The sequence below is a fragment of the Typopeltis vanoorti genome, chromosome 25, assembly GCF_054136105.1.
Source record: "Typopeltis vanoorti isolate ZY-2024b chromosome 25, IOZ_Tvanoo_1.0, whole genome shotgun sequence".
Taxonomy (NCBI): Eukaryota; Metazoa; Arthropoda; class Arachnida; order Uropygi; family Thelyphonidae; genus Typopeltis; species Typopeltis vanoorti.
In genome coordinates, this window is record NC_143573.1 from 27109469 (window position 1) to 27130736 (window position 21268).

At 37.4% G+C, this 21268-nt stretch overlaps 1 protein-coding gene across 1 annotated transcript in view; it reads left to right on the plus strand.

The window, feature by feature from the left end:
• The first annotated feature begins 1657 nt into the window (after window positions 1–1657).
• Window positions 1658–21268, plus strand: part of Stt3A (catalytic subunit 3A of the oligosaccharyltransferase complex) — a 226581-nt gene continuing 206970 nt past the window's right edge. Inside the window, exons 1-2 of the mRNA XM_090414768.1 lie at window positions 1658–1780; window positions 13377–13498. Coding sequence (XP_090270894.1) covers window positions 13387–13498 — 112 coding nt within the window. The 5' untranslated portion in view covers window positions 1658–1780; window positions 13377–13386. The remainder of the gene's footprint in view (window positions 1781–13376; window positions 13499–21268) is intronic.

Genomic DNA, 21268 nt, shown 5'->3' on the forward strand with positions numbered 1-21268 from the left:
GGTCTGTTTCTGAACATCGTGCATATTCCTTAATTTTGATTTTTTTTAATTTTTTATATCTCTTTTTATACATGTATGTTTTGAGCACAACAAGCTACCTCGCTGTTTGCTCAGCTACAATAAGAGATGCAGCAGTTGCCTAACTTATTATTATTATTATAATTATTTTTATTACAACGTGGTACCTCCAACGAGTCAAAGGACTCATCGCGGGAGGACACATCTACTCTATTCCACTTCATACGAGTACATCTCGCCCTCTCCCCACTACTTAATTCTCCAATTTCAACACAACGACACCACTACCAGGAACGCTATCTACCGCACATTGCAAACAGTATTTTTATCTGAAAATTGCGTGTGTTCACATGGTGATTTGCCTGTATGCGGGAAAAAAATTAAAATCAAGCTAAATCATTGAACCTGTTTCTCCTAATCTGGTATTCAATTTACCTCGATTTTCTGGATCCAAAAAGCAATTAAGACCTATAGCTCTTCAATAACATATGCTCTGAAAGTTCTCATGCATAAAACTTTTTTTTTTGTTTTAAAGCTACCTCCATAAAATGTGCATATCTTCTTTTTACGCCTTTCTGTGCTACATCCTTTTTATCTTGTGCGGTACATTTGAAAAAAACTGGGATGTTCGAATAATTTTTGTTTCAGAATATCCCAACCCATTCCTATCCTCTCGTGTTAGACTCAATGGCCTATCAGGACAAGTAACTTGACTTCTTCGAATCCTGCTACTGCTTATGCTAGGATGGTTAATCCTATCTGCATTGTCTGTTATGGATGTAAACGATATGTGCGTATGTTCAGTTGAACATACGCACATATCGTATGAACTCAAACAAACGGCATCCTAAACCGACTGAGCAACATAGGCTTCCGGCAGTGGACTAGTAAGTACGGCTGTCTTTTTCAAAGGTGTAAGCTACCAGCTTTTGACATTTTTAAATTAGTGCTAACACTACTACTGAAAGTGAGCGCTGTTTTTGTGGAAGAACAAGCCAAAATGTATTTGTTCGTTTATCAGCATTTAGTGGAATTTTCGTAGGCAAGTGGCATTTGTAATCATGGCTAAATCAAACAGTTATTGAAGTTTGTGATATACTCGGATGCCTGTTTTGGAACATCTTGTATATTAGTTTTGATTATTTTCTTATATCGCTTTTTTTTCCCCTGTTTTATGCTAACACGCTGACCTGACCTACACGTCGAAACCAGATCCGATGGAATAGGGTGACGAATCATTACCTTCGTCTGCTATTTCTATATATTGTGTGCGTTCTTCTGAACGGTTTGCGGGATGAAAAACCTGAGTTTCCTGGAGAAGAAAAACTCTCGTATGAGAGCGGATAACCCACCTTCAGATGAAAAGTCCTAATATAGGTGCGCACCTTAGTGAGATTCGAACACAAGGTCTTTCCAACGAAAGGACATTGTCAAAACTGATTGAACTGCTGAGGTTCATGTACGGTTTTGAATATATAATAATTTATTCTTTCGAAAATTGTTATTTTATCATTGCAACCAAGTTCCCCCCCCTCCCTTTATTGTAGCAATCTTATTTCCCTTTCATTAAATAAATCTTTCTTGTTTTCTCTCTCTCTCCGATAAAAAAAAAATCTATTTAAAAAAATTTTATATTTAGGTAGACCATGCTGAAAAGATTCAGAAACACTGATAGCGTACTGCTGCCACGTGTTATCGTATCTTGTACCGGTTACTACTTCGGTGGATGAATTCTTGTGGGGAAAGGAAGCGTGTAAAAGAAGTAGGTGAAATATTGTATAGTCTAGTGCATTAATTAAATAATGATTGAGAAAAAAAAAATCTGGGATATTGCATTTCGAATTATAACCTAGCCTTAATATTTTATAACTAATTTTCTTGGATTAATATTTAGATATTTAATATCGTTTTAATCCAACGATCTTTGCTTGCAAATTTTGCATAGAATAAACAAGCACACCCGCGTTAAAGTTTTTAGAAGCCTAGTTTCAAAACATGAGTATAAAAGTTTTTAATCATCAGCTTGAATCAACCTACAGATCATGATTCCCTAAGGACATAGCAGTTGTGTATAGAAGTGCAACATAACAAAAAATTATCTTAATATTTGGTCATAATTAGCATGTTACTTTCGTTGTTGTTATTTTTATTATTTACTATTAATTTCAAGGAATCCTCATCTTACCCTGAGATCCCCAGGGAAAGATGAGGAACTTAATGGTTCCACAAACATCCCATTTGGGGAACCATTACATGATATTTAATTTTTCTCAGTTAGCTTTAATCCTTTGAGTAGTCAAGAAGTTTGCAGCATTAAACCACTGCTAATAGATGGTGATTTAACTTATGAGTTATTTTCAGGACTTTATCAGTCAAAAGCAAAATCTTTATGTATGAGTATTGTTCCACTGAGTTTCAGGCTGCTATTGATAGTACTCAAGGCTGAAGGAACATTTATGAAGGGCTTTCAGCTGATCTGTTTATCATATAGAAGTGGTTGGTAGGATTTTCCTCAGAACTGTGGGCTTTTCATAACACATAGACCAGTAAAAAAGAGAACACATTCAGTATGCTTGTCTCATAGCTTTAACCACACTACCGGTCAAGACGTCTATAGATGTCAAGGTTAGCATGAATGGGAAGGTTTAGACATGAGGAAGAATTTGCAAAATTGTAATACCATTGATATTACATTGAAATATATGATGGATATGAAGCATATGAGGATTCGTATTTGATCCATAATGGCCAATAAGGTGGTTAATAGATTTCGTGTAATTGTAACCAAATATCATGTCAATGATATGACATTTTTACTGGACAGATTTCCAAGTTAGGTTTGCTGTTTGTTTGGATGATTTCTTTTTTTTTCCCCTCCTCTTAACTTGGCATTGTTATGACCTTACAAATCGGATTAGAAGATAGTTGAATGAAGTCACAAAGAGGAATCATCAAAAGATAAAGATATATATGTATAGACGCACATGCACACACACACACATTTAGAGAAAAAGCAAGAAAAACAGAACAGGATGAGAGGATAGAGTGAAAGAATGCAGAAATGTAGAAGTGAAAGTTACGAAAAACCAAAATGAAATGAAAACAGGAGAAACTGAGGGAGTGAAAGAATGCAAGGATGTAGAAGCAAAAGTTATGGAAGAAGTTGCAAAAAACGGAAGTGAAACGAAAGTTGAAGAAACTGCAGGAGTGAAAGAATGCAAAGATGTACAAGCTAAAGTTAGTGATAAGGGAGACGAAAGAAAGTATGAAAAGGAAATAAAGTGGGCGAGTGAGAGGTAGCGGGATAGAGAGTGAAATTGTCAGAATGCAAGATTTAATGAAACAGATGTTGGAAATGAAAAATGAAATGAAGAATATGTTGAGTGATGTTAGGTGTCTAGTGGAAAGTAATGAAAGTATGCAAGAAAACAGAATGCAAGAACAAAGGGTAAAAGAAGTCACGAGTGATTCCAGGATAGCAGTATATGGAGACTCCATAATTAGAGGGCTAGTTACTGACAGAGTCCATAAGGTCTGCTATCCGGGTGGGAGAATGAGTACAATAATTAAGGTGTTGGACATGAGGAAGAAAACGAGCAAGAGGGTTAGTTGTGATTGTAGGGACGAATGATCTAACTGGACATAAGAAGGATGTGAGGAGACTGAATATCAGGAAACTATTGAGAAGAGGGAAAGATAGTGTAGTAGAAAGGGTTGTCAGTGTGTTACTCAGGTATGATGGTAACACACTGATGGAGAGCAAAAATCATGAGTGGTATGCTGGCAGAGCTGTGTGAGGAGAAGGGAGTGGAGTTTGTAGATGTATGGCATGTGTTTGAGAGAAGAATGAAATTATACAGGTGTGATGGGTTGCATTTAAATGGCTTTGGAGTGAGTGTGCTGGAGAAAGAGTTGCTGGATGAAAGTATAGTGTGTGGAAGTACAGTGTGTGTGTGATGCATGCCAGAGATCAGAAGGAAGAGATGAAGAGAAAAATCAGGAGAGTGGTACTAAAGAGACAGAAGTGCTTGGCAATGGAAACAGTAGTGGTGTGAGAGAGGAAGAGAGAATGGGAATACAAGAGGAACAGGGAAACGGAGGGGGAAGGGTGCTGGGGTGGACAGAGAAACATAGCATAGAGAGAGTGAATGTTGAACGTGGCAGTGAATGTCTGTATGAAGATGGAGTATATTGCAATGTGGGTGGAGACTGAGCAGGTATATGTGGTAAACGGTGATAAAGGTGATTTGGCAGGTGTAGTGGGGAAGTCACAACCAATATATGGCTTGGATAGGACTGGCTATAAATCTAAAAATGAACTGTTGTGTTTGTTTACAAATGCCAGAAGTATCAGAAATAAAGGGGATGAAATGGTTTCAGCGATTGAATTTATTTGCCCCCAAATCATTGGAATAAGTGAAACATGGTTGAATGAATTTGGTGGATTTCGAGTTAGGTGTCTAGAGAAAGCTTTGTTCACTGAAAGTGTGGAAATGCAAATTCAGGAAAAGTATTAGTCTGGATGCAGGCACCCACAAGGTGAGTGAGTGTGAGATTGACCAAAAAATGTGGAATTTAGTCTTAAGTGACAAAATTGAATGGGATAGTCAGTACAGGATGTAAAGGTGGTTGGGGACCTAAGGGAATGCTACACTTTGTATACAATGCTAGAAGAATCAAGAATAAGAGTTGGGAGTTTTGGGCATTGGTTAATGCATTCCTTCCAAAAAAGTTATAGGCATTAATGAGGCTTATCTAACATCAAATGTAGTAGAGAGACAGAATATCAGGTATTGTATTTTTAGAAAGGATAGAGATGATAGGATGGGGAGGGGAGTTGTACTGCTGATGATAGTAGCTGATTTACAGCCAGTTTGGTGCAAGATTAAGACCAATAGAACAAAATATTCAGTTGTTGCTGTAGATCAGGCAGAGCAAGGGATAATGTTGAAGATATGAATCAGCAAACTGGCACAATGAATGCAAGTTGAGTAATTATAGGGGGGGGATTTCACTCATGCCATATTTAGCTATGGAAACATAGATTGGAAGGAGGAAAGATCACATTGTGAGAAGAAAATTGACTTTATTCACATGCTAAGAGATAATTACTTAACACAGCATGTGATAAAGGGGACTTAGAATATAAGAGTATTGATCTTGTTGCAGGATCAGAGGATCTGTCCATAACCTTGGAATATGAGAGTATTGATCTCGTTGCAGGATCAGAAGATCTGTCCATAACTGGGATGGCCACATTCCTTTGATTAGGGACAGTGATCATGCAGTTTGACTTGGGAGGTTGCAAAACTTGGAATTTTCGTGTGTGCGTGTGTTGAATTGCAGGGGAGGTGATTATGACAAGCTTAGGAGGTAGCTTGAAGTAGTGCCATGGCACTACTTGTGAAGTGCCAATGCACTTCTAGTGCCATTGACACTTCAATGACACTACTAGTGGCACTAGTAGTGACATGGCACTACTAGTGCCAATGCACTGGCACTACTTCAAGTAGTGCCAGTGCATTGGGGAGTGGAGGTATCTGAACAAAGTGATCTCTGGCAGTATACTCAATATCAGAAGAATAAATTAGGTAGGAGTTACATGGATGTAGTAATATTATTAATTGAAGGTATATAAGGAGAAAGTTAATTAAGAGGCTCATGAGTAGTACATCAGACAAGAAAAGTGACCAGCATGGTAAGGAAGGAAGGCAAAATCAGATTGAGGAGAAATTACCTGAGCAGACCATAGGAAATTCCAGAGTTCTTTTACTGTATGGCAAGTAACAGGAAGCAGATGAAATAATTCAGTTTTTGAGTAATCACTTTGCAAGGGTCTGTCATCCAAGTAAGGATATTGCTGTGAATAGAGGTTGATGAATGTATTTAGATTCTCGTGGAAGAACATAAGAATGTATTTAGGATATTGCAGAATCTCATGTAAATATATATGGCCATGGGATTGGGTGTGATACCAGCTCATATGTTATGAGAATATGCAAAGAAATTTGCAATTCCTCTGACTAGGCTGTTTAGTGCTAGTCTCTGCTCTGGTAAAATCCCAGAGAAGTGGAAGGAGGGCAAATATATGTTCCTCTGCTATAAAGGAGATTTCAATAATGCAGTAGCTGTGGGTAAAAGTATTGGAAAAATTGGTCAAAGACAGAATTCAAGAATAGATGAATAAACATATGATATTCTGTGGATGACAGTATTGCTTTATGAAGGTTGGTCATGCTTTAGTAATTTACTAAGTGTAATTTACTTAGTAATTTACAAAATACAGTGATACTGTTAGATTTTACAAAGGTGTTTGACAGTATACCACATAAAAATCATGTAAATTGGAATAAAGGGATGGATATGAAACCAATGATATAAATGTGAGGATTGCTGATGGACAGGTATCTGAGAGAAGTATGTAGAGGAGCAGAATCCTGGAGAAAGCAGGTGATTAATGGTGTGTGCTGTAATGCTCTGTACTTAGACTACTGTTTAATTTGTACATAAACGATATAGAAATGATCTAAAGGAAGATTATGATTATGATTCAGGCCTCCATGGAGTCAAAAGACTCATTGTGGGAGGCCCATCTTTGAAAATGTAGGATCTATCATACCACTCCTTGAACTCATTGACTGTTTATGCTCTCACCACTCTATCAGGCAACCATTCTCCATGCAAAAAAAAAAAAAAAAAAAAAAAAAAAAAAAAAAAAAAAAACACTCCTCACCATCTTGCTCACAACTTCCTTTCATAACTTCCAAGGATGGCCCCTTGTCCTTGCTTCTTTCCTCTGTTCCACCAAGCGAAAGAACTCCCCAGTGTCAACCCTGTAACCACCTCTATCATAACATCTATCCACCAAACTGTGTAGTCCACATTTCCTCAGCCTGTCTTCATTACTAACATTGTACATTCCTGATTCCATCTTTGTTATCTGCCTCTGCACCCTTTCCAGTTAATTTACCCTCTTCAAATCCTAGGGACCAAATTTGAAAACAGTAGTCCAATTCTGGTCTCTGATCAGGGCTTTATACAATGGAATGACAACTCTTTTATCTCTGCAGGTCAGCATTCTTCTCAGTATTGCAACAATCCTTTGGGTTACCTTCACCTTTGCAATATGTTCCCTGAATTTCAGGTTTCTATCATCACCCCCAGATTCCTTGCCTCCCCTGCCTACTCCAGTACAGTTTCTCCGAAAGAGTATGCAGCCTCGCATCGATGTATCCCAAGCTTTGAGACTTTACATTTTGCTGCATTAAACTGACATCCATCATTTGCACATCTGTTCAGTTTTTTCAAATCCTCTTGCAGGGCTATCACATTTGCACTATCACTAATAACCCTTCCCAGTACTGAGCCCTGTGGGACCCCACTTATAACCTTCTGCCTCCTTGATACTCCCCCCCCCATACATACATACATACAACTCTCTGATACCTATCAAATAGCCAATCCCAAATCCAGTTCACTAACTTGACATCTGAACTCACGTGCTGCAATTTAAATATCAGCTTATCATGTGGTACCGGTACCCCGTCGAATGCCTTTGTAAAATCCAAAAAAAAAAAGGCAGAATATGCCTTTCCCTCATCAACTGCTCTTGTCACTTTATTATAAAAAGGCAATCATCTTACTAAAGCAAGAGCACCCTATTGACTCTCACAGATAACATTACCCTCATCTTCCCAAAGCTGTATATAATCCTTACTAATTTCTCCAAGATCATTAGTAAGGGATTATATACAGCTTTGGGAAGATGAGGGTAATGTTATCTGTGAGAGTCAATATGGTGCTCTTGCTTTAGTAAGATGATTGCCTTTTTATAATAAAGTGACAAGAGCAGTTGATGAGGGAAAGGCATATTCTGCCTTTTTGATTTTACAAAGGCATTTGACAAGGTAATTTGGTTTGTAATTTGACACTTCCAGTCTGCTATCACCCTTATGCAATGGCACTATCTTACCCTCCTTCCACTCCTTGGATACCTTTCACTTGGCCACACTTTCATTGAAAAGCCAGGTTAGTGGAGCTGTTGGTTCTTTAGCACATTCTCTCCAAACCGTGGCAAAATTCCATCCAGTCTCACTACTTTATTGACATCCAGAGTACTCAGTATTTGAAACACTCTTTTCTCTTCCACTTCTAAACACCGAACCTGCCCTTTCCCTCTAGTATTAAAACCTAATTCTCCAGGATGAAATACCCCAATACAGTGTTCATTGAGCAACTCCACTATGTCTTATGCATCAATCTATTCCAATTTTTATCCAACAATGTCATTCTTCCACAGTCACTTTTCTTCCTACTGGCCACATAGCTAAAAAATTCCTTTGGATTTTCTTTGAATCTCAGGACCAATCTCTTCTCATATTACAATTTTGCCTTCCTTACCATACTAGTCACTCTCCTGGCCTGAGTCTTATATTCTTCATTCATCTGCTCTCCACCCCTCTCCTTATATCTCTTCCATAATGTCTTTTTCACCTGCATTTCCTGTTTGATATTGTTTGTCATCCACTTTACATCAAATTGTGTTCTCTTCTTCATTTGAGTATGCAGCTCACTATTGCTTCTAATAAATATTCCTTCACAATTTCCCAAGCACTAATGATATCTCACCCTTCCAATTCTTCCCTTCATGGAACTGTCCCAAGTTTATATCTAAGACTATTATAATCGCCTACCTTATACATTCCTGCCACATACATTCCTCTTTCTTTGATACTCCTGCATGTCTATTTATTTTCCAAGTCAAAAACACACTCTCTCTCTCTCTCTATCTATCTATCTAGCTGGGGGCAGAGATGCTATCTCAGTTATAATCAGTTCTTCTGATGCTATGACAAAATCCAAAACTCTTGAACCTCTTGTTCCCTCTATTACATGTTGCCTAAGACATTTGTCCTTCAAGAATTCTAGAAATTCCATTCCCTTATTGCTACATGCATCTTCCTCTCCTCAATGAGATAATGAAGGCAATCAAACAGAAGTTGACAATGAAGAAAGGATATGTGGAACTATTCCTTCTTCATTGGAGATTTCACCCCCACTTGTTTGCATGAGTCAGACAAATAAGTAAAGTAGGAGTGAAATGGATGAACAGTGTGAAAGAACTTATTTTGGGGGGAATATATTACAGGAGGTAATGATTAGATGTAGGAGGAATATAAAATGTAAGCTAGAAAAGTGACAAGCATGGAAAAAAAAAAAAAGAGAGATTAACAAATCTGACCAAAGGAAATCTAATGCAATTCCTCTACATTGGTGCAACATGAGAAAGAATAATTGCATATGGTAGCAGAGTGACCACACCAGAGGATTAGTTGAATTATTTAATGAGCACTTTGTCAGTTTATAATATACTAGTACTGATGATAATACATGTGCACCATGTGAAAAAACCAGAAATAAGGTTTTGAGCAAGCAAGAGTTAATTCGGTTTTGGGATTGAATGACATATCATCACATTTTGACAATCTATCAAAGAGTTTACTGTGTCCTTGATATGTTCTTTAGTTATAGACTGAATCTCAAAGAAGAAAAAAAAGACAACATAATGCTGCTGCACAAAAGACAAATGTTTCCAAATATAAGCCAGTCTGTATATCTGTGGTTTAGTTAAGATATTGAAGAGATTTGTTAGGAATATAATAAAAGATTATCAGCTAAGATATGTAAATAAGTCTTGCTTATCAGTGTATGTGGATTTTATAATAAAATTTGATTTGGTTAAGATTATGGCTAAAGCAACAAGACCACAAGTCCAGTGTGTTCTTGTTCAACCTGAATAAGTCCACTAGAAGGTTCCCCCCCCCTCTATCTCCCATTTTCTGCATTCCATTCCCTTTTCAACATTATTCATCCATTGCACTCCAGAAATTCTAACAGTTTCATCTTGTTAGACAAGTGGGAAGACAAAAGAAGAAATGGTCTTTTCCTTTGCCTACTGCTATCCATAGATCTAAATTCTGTTAATAGTTTAGGCCACCTTGTATTGTTATGTTATAATGTGTCCACTGTATGATCATTTTGAATGCATGATTCATATTTGATATACAGAGCCAGTTTCGTTATGTACTCAGATTTAGCTTTTCATATAAGTTGCGACTTTTCTGGCCTGCTGCTTATAATTTTCATAACCGACATCATCTTTATGCACGTGGTATTTCACATCTTTTTCTTACAAATCTCTTGCTTAATTGGATTACACATCATTTTACTCCTACCCTATTTATTCTTCAGACTCTAGGGACACATTCTGATATTGTATCATTGAAGTATTTTTTTAAATGCTTCCCATTCACTGTCACAACAACTGATATCATGGTGCAGAATCCAGCATACTCCTCAGTTGGTCATAATTTTCTGCTTTATAGTTCAGTATGTGTAATCTTTTCTAAATGGGAAAATTCATAAACTTAGCCACTTCCCATGTTGGGTACTACATGATCACTATCAGCTGGAGGCAGATTAGTTACATCTTTAATTAAAATCCTCACTGACACTATAATCGCATCTAACCCTCTTTGACCTCGAGTTCCTTCTGTCACATGCTGCTTGAGGAAGTTGTCTTGCAACAGCTCAGTAAATTCAGTTTTGTTATTCTCATGAGATTTCACAGCTACCTAATCAATGTTCAGATAATTGAAGTCTCCCATTATGATTACTCATTTTCCCCCCATCATCTTTATTTGGTAATGCAATTTTTTCATTACTAGCAACTGATCCACTAGGTCTGTAACAACACTCCATTGTGTATTTGATCTTGTTCGACTACCTCATGCCAGATGGCTTCAGAATTACTGATACATGAAAAAGTGGTACTAGCATTGCAACCATAAATGTTAACTGGATTCAAGTCGTCCAGTATCATTAGCAGCACACTCCCCTCCTCTCCTATCCTGTCTATCCTTCCTAAAAATACCGTACTTATTACATTTGATACTAGTTAGTATGTCTGCCTCTGACACGACAGTCAGGTCTCACTAATTCCTACAATTTGAGGTCAAATCAATAGCTTACCTGAGGTCTATGATATGTTATCAATATTCCTCAGATCGATTGATCTACTGTCCAAAATTGTCTTATTCCTGTGATTGCGTATACTTGAGCTCATGCATTATTCTGTTATTTATTAACTAATGGACCTGTAATTTTTGATATTTTCCTTTTCACTTTTTTTGTAAATAATTATTAGTTGTTCCACGTTTCTCTATTTTTCTCATAATGCCAGTTGCTTTGCCACTGTTCAAATTTCAGCATTTGCACTTTCTCCAGGTGCCCTTCCCTGAGTCATGTTTTCATTTTCAAGGCTACCTCAACCTTTTTTTCTCATAGCTTTTGGCCTAAGTCATAACTCGCTTACTTGATTGCCTTTAACCACCCAAACGGCCACATGGATAAAATATATCAAAAATATATGCTTCATATCCATATTATTTCTATGATATCCAAAGGTTATATTGACTTCAATGGATACTTTGCATCCATATAATTATGGATGTATATACACACCAAGGCCAGTATGGTGGTTAAGGCAAAGGTTTTTATAATAATGTTTAATTCTGTGTTTGTTATTTCATTTCTATCTTTGATTATTCAAGTAAGCCTTGCTGCTTCCTACAAATTAGAATAATTATGGAATTATGGTTAAAGGCAGATAAAGGATGCTGTGCAACACTTAGAAAGGAGGCAACCATCCTGCTTATTGGAGATCTGACGTGGCTGAAAAATTCCATGTTTAGGTTTGGTCTCTAGAGCAGGGTTTTTACCAGACAAAGTAAAAAATAAAAATTAATAAAAAAAATAGAAAAAAAAATCTTTTTTTTTTTTTTTTTTAAATATACATTTGTATAAAACCTTTCGTGGGCGGGAGCCACATGATAATAGAGAAATGAGAGATGAAAGAATCGGAGATGTATCACATGTGGATTGGACTAGATGTTAATAAGGCTGTGAGAATGAATAATGTACTACTATGTATTTTTTAAGAAATGTGTGAAAGAGTTATCTGTGGTCTTGATCTGGTTATTTAATCAGTGTCTTGCAGTGGTAAAGGTTCCTAAAGAATGGAAAAATGGTATAACAATACTTTTTCAGAAGCATGGTTCTTATCCTTTTTTTGCACCTGTGGTACTTAAACAAATTTCTGCCTTAAATTAAATTAAGGGGATAAAAGTCCCTTATTATTTTACAGCCAGTATGCGAAAATCTGAGATCAAAAACTACAATCTAAGAGTTTCATGCCTAAGAACTATCGGCGAATCCAAGCATAAGTGAACACCTGGTAGTACAACACCAAGGCAACTCGAAGCAAAGGTGGAGCAAGCTCCCTCCCTCACTATCCTTGATATTTTCTCATAATGTAAAACACAGCTCCTAGGAGATGTAATACTGCCTTACATTATGAGGAGAGGTCACTACCTAGACCAGTTTCAACCTTTTAAAAAGGTTGAAAACCTTAAAATAATAAGGGATTTTTATTCCCTTAATTTAATTAACTTTGCCAGAAAAAATAGCTGTTTGGCTTTTTATCTTAGTTATAATATATGGGCACACCTTTCTTCTGGCATTCGTATAGTGAAGGTATGTAAGTTCTTTTCACTTAAACTTTGATATCATCCTGGTCTACCTACTCACTGATGAGACCTCAAAAAAAAGGTTGAAACCAGTCTGGGTAGTGACCTCTCCTCATAATGTAAGGCAGTATTACATCTCTCCTAGGAGTTGTGTTTTACATTATGAGAAAATATCAAGGATAGTGAGGGAGGGAGCTTGCTCCACCTTTGCTTCGAGTTGCCTTGGTGTTGTACTACCAGGTGTTCACTTACACTTGGATTCGCCGATAGTTCTTCGGCACGAAACTCTTAGATCGTAGTTTTCGATCTCAGAGTTTCGCATACTGGCTGTAAATTAATAAGGGATTTTTATCCCCTTAATTTAATTAACTTCACCAGAAAATATAGCCATTTGGCTTTTTATCTTAAATATCTGCCTTGTTAAACTCTGGCTTACACATTAGTATTGATGTTCTTTTGCAAACTGTGTGTGAATACAAAATAAAAAAAAAGTATATGTTGTCAGTAATTGATAGCAGATAAAGAAAACTGGATTCACATAAGTGGTTGGGAATTAAGGCTAATAGTGAGTCTAATTGTAATAATTATTATGAAGTACTGGGTTTGAGTAGTTTGGTCATGGTGTAGGCTACTTCTATATTTTGACAATTTTTTTGTTTTCAAATTAAAATTTTTCTCTAATCAGTTATTTTATACCATTCTTATCTGTTTTATTAAATATATGTGCCTGTTATTACTTCTGAGTTCTTATTAGTTTTAATTATTCTTTAGGGACTGGAACATGTCAGCCACAGGAATAATTTACAAGAGACCAGGATGGTGGGTACGAATGTCTCCAGAAAAGCAGGATACATTACTCAAGATGCTTATTTTATCTATGGCTGCGGTACTCTGTGAGTTAATATTAAAGTTTTTTAATTTTTTTTAGTTTGTACCTTAATGAAATCCCAGTATTCTTTGCAGTAGGCATTCTGTTTGCATACTACCTTCATATCTCTTCTGAAATTTATATATCATCATCAGTACACTTGCATCCACAATGTATTCCGCTCATCACTTCCAAGAGAAAATTGCATTTTCACTCTTTGCACATATTTTATTTACTGAAATCAAACCTTTAGCTAAAAAAACAAGCTGTTCTCCCTTGGAGATCCAGTGGTAGAGCCCAAAGAAATATTAATTCATCCAGAGAGAGAGAGAGAGAGGTATGTGGTAAGGTTGTCTGCAAGAATAGAAAAATCATAACTGTGTGTGTGTGGGGGGGGGGGATTCAGGAAGTTAAAGAGGCAGTCAGTGAAATGAAGAAAGCATATTGTGAATGTTCCTGGCAAGTGAGTTAGCATGTGTTGAGAGAATACAAAGAAATGTGTAAGATAGCAAAATAGTGTGCAAGTCTTCTGAACAGAATCAAGAATTTTTAATGAGGTTTTAGGTGTAACATCCCAAACATGAGAACAGTGTTCTAAGGATGGGTGGATTTGGAGTTTTGTATAGTTAGGAGCTGGATGGATAACGAGTAGTGAATGGGAAAAAATGCCTTTTAGAGGCTGAGAAAGTTATTGATGTGGTGTGTTTATCATAGGAGAGGCTGGAGGTAATTGTAAGTCCAGGGAGATAGTTCTGATCTTCTCTGGTGATTTGTCTATTACTCAGGGTTACCTTAGGAGAGAAAGTAAGCTGAGATACCTTTTACAAGAGAAAAGGTGCAACTGCAATTTGGTAGCATTAAAGGTGATCAGGCTATCTTTGCCCCATTGAAGGATGGTATGGAAATCAGTTTAAAGCACTGGTTAGGATGTCTGAGCACTTCATAGTTTCTGAAATGAGGATATATAGAGTGTACTGTCATGAGCAAAGCTGTGGATAGGATTATTGGGGATTGATAATAGGCCATTTCTGTATATAGGAGGAAGAGGGTAGGTGATAGAACAGAGACCTGAGGCACTCCTGTGTTAGTGTTGATGCTTGAGAAGCACCCATCTGCCATGACATGCAGTGAATGACCAGAGACAAAGCTTGCTACCCAGTTACAGAAGGTGACTGGTAGACCAAATTTCCCATTTTACTGAGCAAGCCTTGGTACTAGATATGATCAAAAGCTCTGGAAATGGCAGGAGTACAGCACGTTTCTCCAACCCTTTCCATTGCACTTGCTCAGTTGTGAGTGATGTAGGCTAAGAAGTTAGCCCTGTATCTAGAGTGATGGAATTCATACTGGTGGTTAGTGATTACCTGGTAGTTTTCTAGGTAGTGGAGACCAACTGTTGATGATTTTCTCCATTATTTTGTAGAGGATTTATATAATGGCAATTGGTTGGTAGTTTGATAGCAGATTTTTTTTTTTTTTTTTTGGTGTAGGCTGGATATATGCTAGCCTCCATGTGCATTGAGATAAGTGCCAGCTTGAGACCAGAAAATTTCAATGTCTGTTTACTGTTCTTTTTTGTTGAAAAACTACAGGTGATATATAGGTGCTTAGTGTGTGGAGGTTAGTTTTATATTTATCTTCTGTAGTGGTTCCATATGGGAGAGAAGTGGAAGTACAGGTGAGCAGAAGTTGCATCTGGTGGCCTTTGCAAGGATCCATAAGACATTGCTTCCATTTGGACAGTAAGCAGGAGGTGAGGTTTCTGTTCTTGGCTATTATGAAGTCAGATTTGGATTAGTGTTACCTATGTTTTTTATTTATTGTGAGCTTCAGCATAGTCTATATATGAGGCTGGGGTTCTTTTTGCAAGCCATTTGTGGTAGCTGAGTTTTTTTTCTTCAACCACCTCTTTTGAATGTGGATAAGGATTTTGGGCAGAATGTAGAATGAAGTCTTTTATGCTATTGATGATAATTTTTGTGACTTGCTCAGAACAGAAATGCACAAGATGGTGATCTCAATTAACAAGAGGAATGGTGACCTCTATGGTATAACTGGAAAGGGAAGTGGTTAAAAAATAGATCAAGAGTGTTGAGAGAAGACGAGGAATTCAGATTGGTAAATGTACAATTTGCATTAGGTCATTGCTTATAGCAAAAACTTCAGCATCTCATCCAGCTTTGTCAGTAGTGTTGGAAAAGGGAATCCATTTGAAGTTGTTGGCAATAAAACCACCTAGGAAGATGACTTCATTGTTTGAATGAAGTCATCTTATGGATCAAATAATGAATGGATCAGAGTGGTAATTACAGCATTCATGTGTTACTGAATAAGGCTAGGAAACCTTAAGCCAGAGAAGATCAAAAAGTAGGGATTCTAAATTGGGCATTCTCTGGCAAGCACTGTCAGTTTCACAAAAACAATGGTTGCACCCTTGTAAAAGGAATCATATTGTGTGTAATTTGGGCAGTGAAAGTGGAAGGTAATTGTTATAACTGCAATTTGGGTTTCTGTCAGGTGTAGGGCTGAATGACTGTAAGTGATGGTCTATGTTATGTTTTAAGACAAATTGAAATTTGGAGAGCCATAAAATATGTAGTAATTATTCTTTGCAGAAAACATTTCACCCAACTCCTCTACAAATTGTGATCACAGCAGTCCCTCTCACTTATTACTACTCTTGTTCTCTCTCCAAGCACACCTTGCAAAATAATAGCAGGAAGATTATTCACTTGCTGATCTGTAAACCTCCAGTGGCCAAAAAAATGAAATGTTGGGGCTCCCCCCCCCCGCCTCTTGATGTCCTGCTCTATCAGTCTTCAAACATTACTTAAAACCAATGGTATTATTTTTGATGAACAGCACAATTTTGCTAAAGGAATATCTTGTAGTAATCTACTTACTTATTACAATAAGGTGACAGCAACATTGGACGTGGGAGGTGGATACACAGCATTATACTTAGACTTTGCAAAGGCTTTTGATAGATTGCTGCATGATAAGTTGAAAGTCAAACTAGAGCAGATGGGGTTGGATATTAGACTAGTGCACTGGATTGGAGATTGGCTGTCTGATAGGTATCAACAAGTTGTGTATGGGGAGCAATATTCCAAAAGAAGAAAGTCACTAGTGATGTGCCCTAAAACCAGAGGTCTGGTTTTAGGGCCATTGCTGTTTAATCTGGTCTCTTTCCATGATGTCCAGTGTAATTATAATTCTTATCATTACACTGGACATCAACCACCCTTATAATTCCAAACAGATCAAACCAGGGTTTGATCTGTGCTGCTCTTCATGGATGTGGATGTCACACATGGAACCTCTGCATTCTGTAAGCCAGATTCCTCTGCATCATTGCCAGAATTCGTTGTGTTATCCTCACAAATTTGGCAATATGTCCTCTAAATTTTATATATCCCCACCAAGAGTAAATTCTTCATTTCATCTTTGTTTTCCACATTTCACAACATTGAACTGGCACTCCCATTCCCATTCACTCATCTGCTCTACTCCTCATACATCCCAATTTTCCATCATCATCTGCCTTATCCACCAAAAATCTCTTATTTCCTCCATCTCCGGCAATATATCCCCACCAAGAGTAAATTCTTGGTGGGGATATAAAGGGTCACTTTGAGCCCTGACTCAGGGCTCAAAGTGACCTTTGAGCCCTGAGTCAGGGCTCAAAGGTCACTTTTACCGTCCTGCATTATGAAAGTATTGGAAAGGAAAACCTAAGCGTCTTCCAGGAATAGGAGGCAGACACGTGCGAAAAATTAATAGAGGGAGCTAATGAGATTGATGTGGACACATGTGACCGAGTTGGCGCGTGTCGCAAATATCGAAATTTAACGAGAGGAGAAAATGAAACAAAAGCCTTGCATGAAGATTCGAGACCCTTTTTTTCCTGGATTCCTGATCTCTCGGAGTGGTCCTGCTCGTCGTAGGAGGGAAGGCCCTGGCCAGTCACGGAAGGCACTTAATACGTCCGTCGTAGTATTCGTATTGGGCCAAGCTATGTCCGTGTTCTAGGATAGCTGTGATGTTGTCGTACGACGGAGGGACTAAATTGAGCCATCCATTCAAGGCGACGTTACCGTGCCACCTCCCATGTTTCTCTCGGAGATTCTACTTGCACAGATCTACGGAAGATATCCTCCAAAGCGATTACATTTGAAGGCCTTGATGATTAGACAAGGCGGGTACAAGTTTTAAGAGTTCAAGGACAGAAATGGTAATGTAGATTTTTGAAATACTAATTCCAGTTGTAAGAAGAGAGTGAATTTCCTGTGTGAACGTTTAAATTAGACTGAACTTAAAGAACTGTAAGAGTAGCCTACAACTAGATACGTGTCTGAGACAGTGTTAAGAATTGTTTGCCCAAGAGGCCAAATAGATACAAGATCATGTTAAACTAAAAGTGTAATTGTGCTGATGTGTTCACTGATAGCCACGTGTATCCGAATGGCTTAATGATAATCTTTGAATTGTATTTTATGATTGTATTTAAGGTTATTAAGATTTAGTATGTGTAATAAGTACAAGTTAATTAGAGCTTTTGATCGAGTTGAGTGCAACCATATTATCCTGTTTTGAAATGTATTATAGTGTATCACCTTAAAGCTAATTAAATTGTTTCATTCATGTACTTGCCTGATCTGCCTATATTATATGAATTCAAAACTATCGCTCATAAAAATAACAACGAACCAAGCGGGATAAACCCACGAATACTAATGCAATAAGTAAGCCGCGACTGTAAGAAAGAAAAGGACAAGCGAGGGGGAGATAAATTTATGCTTGATCAAATAATCATTAACTCTCTAAAGGAGTCACCCTGAACAAGAATCCTTTCTACCTAGGTATTAGCTGGCGCAGCATAAATATAAATGTGTTAATACTTATAGGGTGAACTTCTTCAGATTGTTTGTTTAGGACATAGAGAGGCCAATAGGACTGCAAAGCACTGAAGGTGAGACTATTTGATTGTAGAGTTTAAATTATAAGGGATAAATGTGTATAAGTAAGGTACAGTGTTGGACGAGTTTTGAATTTAAGAAAGATAGGATGTTGGATTAGTTAAGAAAGGGTAGATTAAGGGTAAATAGCTAATTAAGTAAAGAAAAAGCAAACAAGATAAGAAAAAGTCATAACATAAATGGTGTAGCTGGTAGGATAAAGGAAAGATATAAAACAATAGAAGTTAATCTAAACGATTAGAGTACAAACGTATTATAACGAATAAGTAGAGAGATAAATATTATAAGAAACGTCGCAACACTGCTGTTACTTTATTGTAATAAGTAAGTAGATTACTAAAACATGACCTCCCTTCAGCAAAACTCTGCTGTTTATCAAAAATAATATCATTGTTGTCAGCTCAATTCTAGATCCCGATTCTCACCAGCCTCTCCAACTCTTTGCCTTGGCCTATAATTTGATGCTTGAATTCCGTCACCTCCTTCATAAAGCACTACAATCTTGCCTTTCTTCCACTCCTTTGGAACTTGATCCGGTCTAAGACTCATATTAAACGTATATGTCAACTCTCTATCATACAGCCTTATTAATATCAAGCTTGCTTAAGTCCTCATATATCGCTTGCTCACTTATAGTCAGTCTCTCTTCCTCATGATCCACTGCTCTCAAACTCTCCGTGATATCACATTCACAAAGATGAAAGACCTTTATCAACTGCTCATTAAATATCTCAACTATATCCTCTTCAGCAGTTGTCCTTATACCATTTTTTCCAATCAATGCCATCCTACCATAATCACTTCTTTTTTTTTTTTTTTTTTTTTATAGCTTGCTACATATTGACAGAGGTTCCTAATTTTTTTTTTTATTAGCTAACAGCTGCTCATACTGAACTTTTGCTACCCTTACCAACTGAGTCGCTCTCCTTGCCTGTTCTTTGTATTTCTCATGGAATTGATTATTGCCACTCCTCTTATGTTGTCTCCTTAATGCCTTTTTTTCTCTGCAACATTGATCTCCTTTCCACCCAACTCCTCATTCCAAACTAGAGCTGCAAGCTGTCTCCTGAGCTTCTTAATCACCAACTTGTAGTTCCACATATAACCTTTCCTCACAGAAGTCCTCACATGGTTGACAACTACCCAGGTAATCACTTCATGGTCATTCTCACTAACGAGATTGGATTCGAACCTCATTTATAATAACATCCTCTGATGAAATGATAAACTCCAAGACCCTCAATCCTCATGTGCCCTCTGTTACATACTGCCTGAGGTAGTTGTCCCTCAAAAACTCGAGAAACTCATTTTCTTTACTTCCTGTTGCTACCTCGTCATTCCAATCTATGTTGCTGTAATTACAATCACTCATAATTATCACCCTTTTCCCATTTGCTTATACATTTCCTGGTCACTACTCTCCACATTACCCACTCTATAGCAATATTCAATGAAGTCTTTCATTTTATTCACCTTTATATCACACCATATTGCCTCAAAAGCACTACCAGTATTTCCCCTTGCATCTGTACTTTGTATGGACATAACTGTTTTTCTATCAACAATAGCACAACAATAGCTTCCCTTTTTACCCTTTCTATCTTCACAAAATATATCATACCCTTCTATCTCTATTCCTGTCAGGATGTCATCCTTATCCAACCATGTCTCACCTACTCCACCAGTTTTGGGTGAATGAACTCAATCAATGCAACCATTTCATTTCCTTTGTTTCTCATACTTCTAACATTCATATGCAAACATAAGCGCTCATTCTTCGATCTATAACAAGTTTCACCAATACTACTTATTAGATGTTATTTCTCCATACTTTCCTCGAGCCATTTCTTTTTCTCCTTACTTATCTCAGAACCTTCTTCAAATCCAGTTGTTTTCCCTACATCCCCTTCCCTTTTAGACTACACACACATTCACATTTCACATCCTCTTGGAGCATCAATCTTTCTCATGCTGTTTCTCTGTTTTTCTTGCACACTTGTTCTCTCATTCTCTACGCTCATGCAACCTACTTCTTCATTCCTAAACACCAATTCATTCTTTCCTTCCTTTCTCTCCTGCTCTTGCACATTGCTTCTTACTTGCCCTGATTCATTCTCTGCACTCGTTACTTTATTCTCCATTCCAGCAGTAGTCTCTCCAAATGACTCTACCAAAACTATTCAAATGCAGTCCATCACTCTTATACAGTTTAATTCTTCCTTCAAACTCATTCCACACATTAACAAACTGCACTCCTTTCTCTTCACACATTTCCACTAACATGTTCATGATACTTGCTCTCTGCCTCATCTCATCACTGTCATACCTGGGCAACACTCTGACTACCGTTTCTATCACACCATTATCTTTTATCCTTCTCAACAAACTCCTGATATCTAATCTTATATTCTCCTTGTTCCCAGTCAAGTCAAGTCATTTTTCCCTACTACCACTACTAACTTCTTTGCTCGCTTACTCCACATATCCAGTGTCTCAGTCACTCCATTCATTTTACCTCTCAGAAAACAAACCTATGCATCTTTTCATTTACCACATCTCTATAATTGAATTGCCATACAATGCCACTCATGGGTCTTTCGTTACGTCTTTCATACAAACATCGTGTTTTCAGCTTCTTCAGTCTTCCATACGTATCTCCAATTCTCTTCATTTCATTCTGCATCTGCGTCATCTTCACCAACTTGGCTTTCAAATCCCTTGTGCCCTTTTTTTTTTGCTATCATTCACTCTTGCTATTTTATCACTAGTCACACACACACACACACACACAATATTTTGTCATCAATTGCCTTCAT